This window comes from Corylus avellana, chromosome ca6, assembly GCF_901000735.1.
Source record: "Corylus avellana chromosome ca6, CavTom2PMs-1.0".
NCBI lineage: Eukaryota > Viridiplantae > Streptophyta > Magnoliopsida > Fagales > Betulaceae > Corylus > Corylus avellana.
The window spans coordinates 12949544-12961206 of record NC_081546.1 but is presented as its reverse complement, the minus strand read 5'-3'; the positions used below and the strand labels follow the sequence as shown (position 1 = coordinate 12961206).

At 34.9% G+C, this 11663-nt stretch overlaps 1 protein-coding gene across 1 annotated transcript; it reads right to left on the bottom strand.

The window, feature by feature from the left end:
- Positions 1-5495: 5495 nt before the first annotated feature.
- Positions 5496-8147, bottom strand: LOC132185650 (protein SOMBRERO). Its single transcript, XM_059599415.1, has 3 exons — positions 7970-8147; positions 6710-6984; positions 5496-6017 (listed from the first exon to the last, which is right to left on the bottom strand). The coding sequence occupies exons 1-3, from the start codon at positions 8136-8138 to the stop codon at positions 5496-5498; spliced, it is 966 nt and encodes a 321-aa protein (XP_059455398.1). The 5' UTR covers positions 8139-8147.
- Positions 8148-11663: the final 3516 nt, after the last annotated feature.

The following is an 11663-nucleotide window of genomic DNA, read 5'->3' as shown; positions in this document are numbered from 1 at the left end:
ATTAAGAATATGAGCACAACAACTCATATGAAAGAACTCACATTCACAAAGGACGGCTTTCTTAATGTTTAGTGTTTGCTTTAATAATTCAACACAACGATCATTGGCAGAAGCATTGTCCAATGTTATAGTGAAAATTTTGTTCTCAATCCCCCACTCTTGTAGCAAATCATATATCTTTTCTTTCAAAGAAACACCACCATGTGGTGGGGGCATAAATGAAAAGTTTAACACCCTTTTACTTAATACCCAATCTTTGTTAATAAAATGTGTAGTAAGGCACATATACCCATTAATTGTCAAAGAAGTCCACATATCAGATGTTAAACAAATCCTCCTAGGACAAACATGCAACATAGATTTAATCCTTTCTTTCTCCCTCATATGCATCTTAACCAAATCTGCCTTAGCAGTATTTTTAGATATAGATGGCACATCACCACGCAAGTACTGATGTAATTGTCTTACACCATTATATTCAACAAATGAAAAAGGCAAATCATGCTTAATAATCAAAGCAACCAACAATTCTCTATATATTTTTGGATCAAATTTAGAGTCACTTACTGACAAAGATCCTTATTTCCCAGTTAAGTGCATCTTCCCAACATCACGAGTGTTTGCCCTCCCTGCAAACTTGAATGTGCTTTCTCAAATTCCCAATTCTATATGAACTTCGAGCCTTGTATTTATTACCACATGTCTTGCATTTTGCCCATACCTCTGGGTCATTTGGACCAGCATTAGGAATGACATCATAAAATTGCCAAACAGTTGAGGTCTTCCTCCACTTCTTTCCCTTTTTGTTACTCCCAGTCCCAACAGAAACAAAGTCATCTTGTAGTGAATGTAATTCGACTACATCGTCGTCAATGTCGAATGCATCTTGAACTACTTGTTCAATATTCATCTACACACATAATCATTAGTTAAAGTATATGACTATATGCTAATAACTATAAATTGAATATTTAAGAATAAATTAAAAGCCATATATAGCTAAGTGAAATAAAATTCTAAGTGAAATAAAGTAATCCAAAGCAAACAAATTCTCTGTATGCCCACTTAGGCAAATTCTAAATGAAATAAATTCTAAGTGAAATAAAATTCTCTGTATGCCCACTTATGCAAACAATCCAAAGCCATATATAGCTAAGTGAAATAAAATTCTAAAGTTTAATTAACAAAGGCTGTCCAATCTATAAAATGCTAATTACATATCCTTCTACCTATGGATTAAGATCCCCAATTCCAATAGTTTAAGGGTAGAAATTTAGGATCTATATGCTCTCCAAACTAATTAACCAGCCACATGATAAAAACAAGTTTCCAAATCATATGCATAATTGAAAATGATATTTCTCCGGCCAACATTTTAGTATTTCTTGTCTCTTGTATTGGTGATATACCCCTATCTACTTTCGTATTTCTTGTTTTTTTTATTGGTGATATACCCCTACTGGTTTTTCTTTAACATATTATTATTTATCAAAAAGAAAAAAAAAAATATACCCCTTTTTGTATAAGCATATTATTTTATTATTGTACAGGATGAGTTTTATTTCGGGTGTTGAGAATCATATATATATATATATATATTGTTTTCTTGTCTAAAGAAAGCAATTGAAGAAACTAGAGTATATTTTCAGGGGCTTAAATTCATCTTGTATCAGCTTTCAGAAAAGACAAGTTGGATGCCTATGCCTTCAAAACTGAATTGTGCAAGTACCAATTAGCATACATTGAAAACAGATATAATTTGCCCCACTATATTGTATGAAATCAGGGCAATACCGCAATACACAAACAGATTCATAGAATATGAATATATGATACCCAAAATCAGAGTCCAGAGATAGAGACTAGAGAGAGTAAGAGACATACTGCCATACCAGAGATAGAGAGGCACGGCTGATGGCGAGGAGGCGTGGCTGATGGCGACGGTGAGGATGCCTTGCTAACGCCTAACGGCGACGGCGAGGAGGGAGACCCAAGGAGAGAGAGCCGAGACTCGAGAGAGAGAGTCGGGAGAGTGAGAGACCGAAACTGTCACTTGAGAAGTTGAGAGAGCAAGCAGAGAGTGACGAGTGAGAGAGGCAGACTTGTAAAGGCGCGGTTTAGCCTTTAGGTTTACTAAATACTGAGTGCCTCTGCCTTATCCTGAAGGAAAAAAAAAAAGAAAAAAAAAAAAGGGTCTAGCAGGTTGACCCACCAGACATGAAATTACCTGGTCTTAATCGGGTAGACCCGATTACTACCTGAACCTGATAAATCCAAACCCAATACCTGTTTTTTCATGTCGTGTTCATGTCGGGTTCACGGGTCGTGTCAAAATTGCCAGCCCTAGTTGTTCATTTTCGTTCCACTACACAAAGATTATTGTTTGGTCACTTTATGAAAAGAAATCTACTGAATGATCGGTGAGGAGATGCACTCAATGAAGATGGTCAGGATGGAAACAAGCTAGGAGCTTGTTGTTCTTACTAAGTATAGTGGTCCTCTAGGGTTGTGAGTATCATCTAGTCTATAACTCTAAATATTCATATTGTGATTTCTTGGTTTTAGTTGCCTCGTAGTGGTTTTTATATTTGATTGGTTCAAAAGGTTTTTCACTTTGTAAACAAACTTTGTGTTGTGTTTGTGATGATTTTTTAATTTCGCTGTGGATGCTTTATTTTACTAAATGGCTTAGTTTCATAATGTTTATTTGGTGATTAGAGGTAGAACACGATCCTCGTATTTTTTCAACTAGGATCGATCGATTGATCTTATCATACTGGATCAGACTAATGCAAAATTGAGTGGATCAGATTAATAATTGTAGATAATACAAAATCCATTGAGTGCGATCGATATAAGGGCTCTATTGAGCATAATAATAAAAAAAGAAATTAAAATAGAAAGATACTAGCGTTGACATGGATATTGATGCTAATGACATATTATTAATAACGACATTTGAATAGCGTTATTAATAATATTCAAATGTTGCAGCTAACCGCTAACCGCACCGTCCTATGCAGTTAGCGATTATGGCATTTAGTTGTTAGTGTCACTATAGGAAAATCAGTCTTTAGCGATGACCCGTGGTCATCGCTAAAAGCCCACATGTTGTCACTGATGGTCATCAGCGACGACTACGGTCGTCGCTCCCAGTCGTTGCAAGTAATCCGTCGTTAAAGACTAAACAGCGACGACATGCAATGTCGTCGCTGTTAATAATTATCAGCGACGACAAATGTCGTCGCTAATAACTATCAAAGTTTGTCGCTGAAAATGCCTCATAAAGTCGATGGAGTCGCTAATGTGTGTCTCATTAGCGATGACATTGTCGTCGCTGATGACGAGCACATCAGCAACGACAAATGTCGTCGCTGATGACACACACATCAGCGACGACAAATGTCGTCTCTAATGACTTGCACATCAGCGACGACATTTGTCGTCGCTGATGACTCACACATCAGCGACGACAAATGTCGTCGCTGATGATGCACATATCAACAACATTTAGCATACATTAGTGACGACAAATGTCGTCGCTGATGACACACACATTAGCAACGACATTTTTGTCGTCGTCGCTAATGACCCACACATCAGTGTTGCTGATGATCGTCGTTGTCAACATCAAATGCTTTTCTTTTTGGCCGATTAATGTTTTAAATTGTTTGGTATAAATGATCTAAACATAACAATATGTTAAAGCTTACTTAAGAACTCTTTTTCTAATTAAATATGTTAAAAGGTCTGAAACAGAGTTAATTACAAGTGAAGAAGTCTCAAAAATGGCCTAAGAAAACTACATAATTGTCAAGTTTTTAAGCAAGTGCCAAAGAAGGCATACATCAACAATAATGTTCATTGAGAAATTAAACTTCATATGTAGCTAAGCAGCAAAAAAAGAATTACAAAGAAGGCTTTCCAGATGTAAGAACTGATAACTTGTACGACTCATCAATATCATATGTAACTGCACGGAGAAGAAGAGTATATATTAGACAAGAAAACTCACTTAAAAACTATAAGCATGTCTAATATAATAACCACATAGTTGGACAAACAGTTGCTACTCAAACATGAAAAAACGTAATAGAAAAAGAACATTGTCCATCATGTATCACAGAATCGAGGAATTTCATACCATAATTGATACAGTAAATCATGACAAGGCAAAGCAACAAGTTCCCAACCAAACAATGAAGAAATTGCGAATTCAAGGCACATCATAACAATTTGAATTAATAGTGAAGAACAAGATTTATTTGAATGGAAAAAATCTTTCCCTACATGGCACCTTAAGAAAAACCAAATCAAATATCTAAAAATGAAATCAAATATCTTTCCCTACATGGCACAAAGAAACACACATAGTGCAGGCGCCAGGCGTGCAGCTCAACAAACTAAGAAGTAAGAAATAAAATATTTGCTTATTTTCCATTCTCCCTCACTTTTCTAAGCAACCTAATATATACAACCTAATATATACATCATCACTAATGATCTGAACCCGGTCACAAATTTTTTGGTGCGCCTTTTCTCGCCTGGGAAAAATAATTATTTCGCCATTAGCGATTGCATATCAGCGACGACATCCAGTTGTCATTGTTTTCACATTTTTTTTAATGGAATTAGCGACGACAAGAAATCGTCGTCGCTGATATTGAGAAATAGCGACGACTTTTGAGTCGTCCCTAAAAATATGGTCGCTAAAGACCAATTTTCCTGTAGTGTGTATAGTTAATATTTCAGCCCTACTATGCCCTCTCTCCCATTTGCGGCGCACCTCTCTTATGCTTGGCTGTCTTGCAGGGATCTCGGATCTCGGATTACTTGTGCATAGTCATTGCATTAATATATGTTTTCTTTTTCTTTTTCTTGTTATTTTGTAATAGTTGCTTATTTTGTTATTTTCTTTTTCTTGGATGTGCGTAGTTCTTTTTCTTTCCATTAATATTGAGTTTCCAACATCAAACTCAATATTCATTTTATACTCTCTCTTTAATTTATATATACACTCAGTATGTACATATATTCGCAGGCATGAAAAAGGAAAGCTAGCATGGATTTGAAAGCACGGATTTGGTTTTCTTCCAAATATTTGTTTCCCTTTTTGAGAGCTAGCTTAACCCTATGCTTTCAGTATCCACGTACGTTCTAGCTTCCCATTTGCCTCACTCAGACAATTAATACTTTCTTCATATATGTGAGTGGGTGTGTGTGTTTGCCCTTGAGACAAATTAACCATAAATATAAACAAAAAGTAAACAAACACAATTAACTTAGAAAACAGAAAAAGAAACATAATTATGAATACTTGTTCTTAACAGTTTGGACTCACATATATATACATTTCCATAAACAAAAGTAAACTCTTATATTAGAAGGGATAAAATCTCGACCAAATATCTATTAGGAATATGCTAATATAAAGAGTACAGATTTCTGCATGCCATGCAGACATCTTAGCAAAGAAAACTGTGAGGTTAATTAATTTACTTGGAAAATTTCAAAATGTCACTCTCACAGCCAAGGTACTGAAATGGGAATTTCTGACTTGAGGTACCCACATGATGATGATCAGTGACATGAGATGAAGGGTTGCATTTACTCTGTGGGTGCTGCTGATCCATGCTCTGATGATGAGAGGCAAGGAGCTTGTCCAAGAAAGACCAGTCACCATGGAACCTCTCCTGCTGCATCAGCCCACAGCCGCCGCCTGCTGTTGTTAGCCTGAGCAAGTTTTGAGAGCACTCAATGTCCATGGTGTTCAAAGAGACAGGTGATATGAAGGATGGGGCTATTGCTGACTCTGGACTGAACAACTGTGGGAGGTGAGTTTGCCCATCAAAGGTGTAATCGTATAGCCCTTGTAGATGGTTTTGTATTGGGGCAGAACCACTTGCCTTCATATGATGAGTATGAGTGAAGTGTTCTTCTTGAGCACCACCCTCTGGTTGGAAACCTCGACACTGATTCTTCTTCTTGAAAACCCTACAGACTACCCACCCATCTTCCTGCTGATCAATCAAAGTGAAGGAGTTATTGTTAGAATATTAATTAAATAATTAAATCAATAATTTCTTATAAACTCAAGTTTTTGAGATAAGTGGAAATTTAAAATATGGTATCAGAGTAAATGTTTTAAATTCGAACATTGCCTCCGTTATTTACATTCTATTTCAAATAAATATTTCATATATTAGACCTCATTAATTTATTAAGGAGTTTGAGCTCACACCGAGAAAATGAATAAGATCCTCTCCATTTTAGATGAAATTGAGAGTAGCTAGTTAGTGATTTTTAAAGGAGTAAAATTGTCATTTTAATTTTTAGGACAATTTTACCCATCTAAACTACACTAACTGGATAATCTTTTTACCCTAAGAAAGTGTTAAAATATTAATTATATTATTAAATTAATCATTCTCTATCAACTTAGGTTATGAGAATAAGTGATGATTTCATAACTATTATTTTCATGCAGCAACTAATGATATGGCAAGCTATGTAACAGGATTCTCTCCCGTAAATGAATTCGAGAGTATCCAGTTAGTTATATTTTATGAGTATTTTTGTCTTTTCACTTTTTGAAGTGACAAAAATATTCCTCTAATATAACTGCAAGATATTTTTTAATTCATTTAAACTCGAAAAGATCCTAATTCAACAAGCTATGGGGATGGATGGGTGGGTGTATTGTAATTACTTGAACCTCGGCGCCATTATCGTCGTCAAGGCGATATTCATGCATGATCCAGTCAGTCTTTTGGCCATGAGGAGCACGACCAGTGTAGAACACAAGGGTTTTCCTCATCCCAATCCTTTTGGCATTGCTGAGGTGGATGGCTTTGTCTCTCCCCGTTGCCTTCCAAAAACCAGCTGTTGTTGCTCTATTGGTTCGCGTTCCGGTTGGATATTTCTTGTCCTTATGGCTGAAGAAATACCACTCGTTCTGAGGCCCCGATCCTATTCTACATTTCTCTGCATCATGTGTCATCGAAACAAAATTTTCAAATGGATGTAAAAACAAAAGAAAAAAATAAATAAAATTCAAGCAACAAAAGAAAATGTAATGCAATGCACTACATATGTTGTATGGCATCCTAACACATTATACACCAATAACTTTCTTAAGACACTCGAATCTAGAACTATCTAATGGTTTGACGAACAAGTCAGCTAACTGATTTTTCATGGGGATAAAATCTAGAGCGACAACCTTGGACTTTGCAAGTTATGAATGAAATGATATATAGTGAAGGACTTGGGCCAATATTTTGGATCCATATCCCTAAACTGATTTGTTAGAGTTTGTCATGTGTAGAAAAAAGGAAAGAAATGCATCCCTCATTTATGGTCTTTTAGAGGGCCATTAGCCCAAGTACGATTAGGATTAGTGTTAAAGAAATGTTACCGATCTTCATGTGGTTTTCTTGGTGTTCTGATGATCCTACGTGAATATTATTTTATAAAAAAGTTTTTTTAAAAAGTAAGAATAAGTTTCTTTTTGTTTTTTTAGGAAACAATATCCATATTATAGGATTAGAATAACACCAAAAAAACAGTAAGGAAATTAACCTTAGCATTTCTCATCTATTTAAACCTAGTTTTCTATTGTACTAAGCAGCTTATAATGAATTTTGACTGATTGTCGTCTCCCTCTTGTCTTCCTACTCCCCTTTTTCCCGTTTCCATGCTCCTCTTTCTCTTGTTGCTTCTGTTGATCTCTTCTTCTTCTCTTGCTCTCTCTCTACAACTTTCTTCTAAAATGAAGTCAAGTCGCACCCTGGATATGCGGTTTGACTTTGACAAAGTGGCTGCCGCGTGTGGCAATAAAGTCGTAATTACACGGCCTTTACAATATTAGTTTATTTGAGGTGTTAGGGGAAGAAGATATATATGATGATGATGGAGGTGGAAGGAGACATGCATGCATGATGATGATGATGATGATGCATCTAATTACCTTTAAGGTCCCATGGCTCGAGTTTGTTGAGATCCACCTCCCTGATAACATCAAGATCGATGGCTTCATAGGAGACCTTCTTCCTTAGATAATAGTAGAGAAGCTCTTCATCTGTTGGGTGGAATCGGAATCCTGGAGGAACTGTCAGCTGTCCATTCCCTGCCATCATTGTCGATCTTATATCTCAAGTCTATGACCCCTGAAAAATAAAGCATCTCACATTACATGACAAATTACATGCATGCACAAACTCCACAACCCTAGAAAGATAAGTCTTTTACTCGATGAAGTCTTTACCTAATTAACTCACAAAAGGGGGCATATAAATACATATATCCAAAGAGGAGGGAGGCTCAAAGATGTTTTGCATGTAGATCACTTTAAGCCCTAAAATATATACTCATTAGTAGTATACTCTTCTTCTTTTCCACTTAAAAGCACACCCGATATATATATAACAAAAAAAGTAGAAATTAAAAAGTATAGCAATGGAGGGGTAGATCATGATCGAAAAGGCTGAAACATATATAAATTAAGCCGAGTTTTAAAATGAAGATATCATATGAAACTTTTCATGCATTCATGACATTTTCTAGGGTTGCTGCAACCATGCCACCATATTCTTCCCATTGATCGCCTAAATTTAATATATATATATATATATATATATTCTAAGACCTTACGACATATATATATGCTCTTTTACTACTCTCCAACAGCATATATACGAACCGTAAATTCCAGAAGTGAAGTATGAAAATCTTAAACAATATTTGCTTTGTTTTCACAAAGAGATGAACTTAACCCCCCAACCCCATAACAAAGGAAAAGGAAAAAAATAATTTGAAGAAAAAAAAAAGGGATAAAAAGTTAAATATATAAAGCAAGCTCTTTGTTCATCTCTCCCGCTGCAGCTAGCTAGCTCAACGAAGCAACTGTAAAAGCCTTATAATCAAAGTAGTAACAAAGAGAGAACCCGAAGATTTCCATAAAAAGATAAAAGGAGAATAAAAAAGGAAAAAACGAATGACAAAGACTATAAATAGCAAACCTCTGCAAGCAGAAACCCTTTTCCTTTGTAACAAAGAAAAAAAGACAACCGGCGACCCCAGAAAAGCAGACAGCGGAGGCTTGAAGTTGAGGTTGCCAATATCTTGGCTTCAAGGGCACGGCGTGGGGTTAAAAGAGAGAGAGAGAGAGAGAGATGTGTGGGGATCAGTGCAAAGCTTTTAGGAGTGATCCTGAGAAGAGAAAGGCACAGAAATAAAGGAAAATTAAATATTAAAATAATAAAAAGGGATATATATAGTTTAATTAATAAAGAATGTGGGTGCTGTGGCTTGTTGTGACGATCATTACTCTATGCAATATGATCAAAAGAGTGTTTTGGTGTTATTTACCAGAAGAGAGGAAAATAAAAAAGTCCTATGGGAAATGTCCGTTGAATGGGAGACCTTACTCCACAAAATCGCCTCATTAGGATGAAGAAAATCTGCTTAACTGTCAATTATTATTTGAACCGGTTTATCTCTTGTTTTTAATAATTTTTTATTTTTATTATTTTATTTATTTTCTGTCTAGCTAAATTCGCAGTGTAATCTACCTGTCTTCAATTATGCATACACACGGTCAGAGTCAAAGAGGAATGAAGGATCTTTCCCTTTCATTCCATTATTCCAGCCTCTTATTTTACCCATTTATTAATATTATCCTTTTTATGTTACTTTTCTCTTTGCCTGAGAGGGAAAAAAAATAGGAAACAACTTTTTGCCCTTATGAATTATAACGGCTTGTCACTTTTTTTTTATGAATTGTCAATTGTACTACTTTGTCCCTATGAACTACTATTTTGTACCAAAAACTCCATTTCGTCAGTCAAAGCCATTAACTCAGACAATCAACCTGTCACTTTGCCCTCATGAACTACAACGTATTGCCACTATACCCCCATGAACTACAACACATTGTCACTTTTTATGTTACCTTTCTCTTAGCCCATAGAAAAATAAAAATAAAAACAATAAGTTATTCTTCTATTTTCTTACAAATTCAATAAATTAATCATAAAAATGATTGGTGTTAATATTTTTCATATTTCTTTATATATATATATATCTCATAATAGTGAAGTAGCAGTCTTATTTAACCTTATTAAGGAAAAATTTAATTGGTTTGTTAGAACTACTCTATTAGCATTGTGAGACAATATTTAAGAAATATAGCAGTATTCTTTAAAAATAAAAAAAATAAAAAATAAATAAAAAGAAAAGAAAAGAAAAGAAAAGTGGTGTTCTACAAACATATTACCAAATTGAAATTGAAATTTCTTTTTCTTTGGTTTCTCTTTGTAAGAATGTGAGGTAAAGTCAAACTTTGAGAGGATGATATATGATACGTACAGTAAGTGCTTCCTTGAATCATGTTCACCCAAGTTGGAAATTGCATCAAATTCAGTGCAAGTGTGTGAAACACGGGAGTTGTTTTAGAAATTCAAAACATATTACTTATTAAACACCCATTGCAATATTTTGGTGATGGGTGCTGAGAATGATGAATCATGATTCCGGATCCTAGGTGTACCTTTATATATTACCAAATATACCATGAACCCCACAAAGATCATATTCAATAAATCATGATAATATATAAGATGCTGCAAATGAAGTTGATTATAAATGAATTAGATAATGTGACCATAAAAAATTATTCATTTGATCAACATTTTAATTTACAAAGAAAAGAGAAAAATTTTGGCTAATTTTTACTATCACGTCATACCACAGTCATATGATAGAGTTTGTTTGGGATTGCGTTTGAAAAATAGAGCTTTTAAGTCAAAAAAACGCTTTTGGGCAAAAGCTTCATTTTTAAGCTTTTGCCAAAAGTGTGTTTTTGTCATTTTTAAGTTTTTTTTGTACCTTTAAAATTAAAGGGTTTTTAATTTTTTTATCAAACGAATACTTTTTTCTTGAAACAGACTTTTTGAGTGTTAAAAGCACTTTTAGGCTCCTCAAACATAATTTCAAATAGGCTGCCCTAAATAGCATTACTCATTGCAAAAAAATAATAATTCTATATTTTAGCAAACTGCTATATAACAGTCATACAATCTAATAATGTGACAATAAAAATTAATCTTTTGACTAGCATTTGTAAAAAAATAAAAATAAAAATGGTTGATTTCACTATCATGTTGTAATTCTATGGCATTAAAAAGGAAAAGAAAAAGAAAAAAAAAAATCCTTAAAGTCGTTACAGGCGTGGAAAAGCAAAAAAGTGGATGGAGAAATTGAGATTGGTGGGTTTGGCACGTGAAGAGGGTACGTATGGGAAGAGAAAGCAAAAATCCCTAAAGTCCGTGGGATTTACACGTGGTGATACAACGGTGTACACAAATCAAGGTCTCGGTTCTCTTAATCAAATATACAAAACCCCGGATGAGGCTGGCTTTGTTTCCGGCCTCCGCGAAGGGATTCCCACGCAATCTCTCCCAATCACCCCCTCTCTCTCTCTCTCTCTCTCTGTCTCTCCATTCCTGGTCAAACACGCTGAAGAAATTAAAACACCATATTTTATATATTATAATTATTACCCAGAAAGAAGAAATAATAACGCACCCATATATGCATATTGCTTCAACGTAATGCAATGGGAGATACATATATGTATTTATTTACAAAACACAACTGGCGTC

What these genes read in the sequence shown, in the direction of transcription:
- LOC132185650 (XM_059599415.1), bottom strand. Translation starts at nt 8,138, where the DNA reads ATGATGGCAGGGAATGGACAGCTGACAGTTCCTCCAGGATTCCGATTC. An exon ending in CGAGCCATGGGACCTTAAAG is followed by an intron (nt 6,985 to 7,969) that starts GTAATTAGATGC and finishes CACATGATGCAG; the next exon opens with AGAAATGTAGAATAGGATCG. An exon ending in ATAATGGCGCCGAGGTTCAA is followed by an intron (nt 6,018 to 6,709) that starts GTAATTACAATA and finishes ATTGATCAGCAG; the next exon opens with GAAGATGGGTGGGTAGTCTG.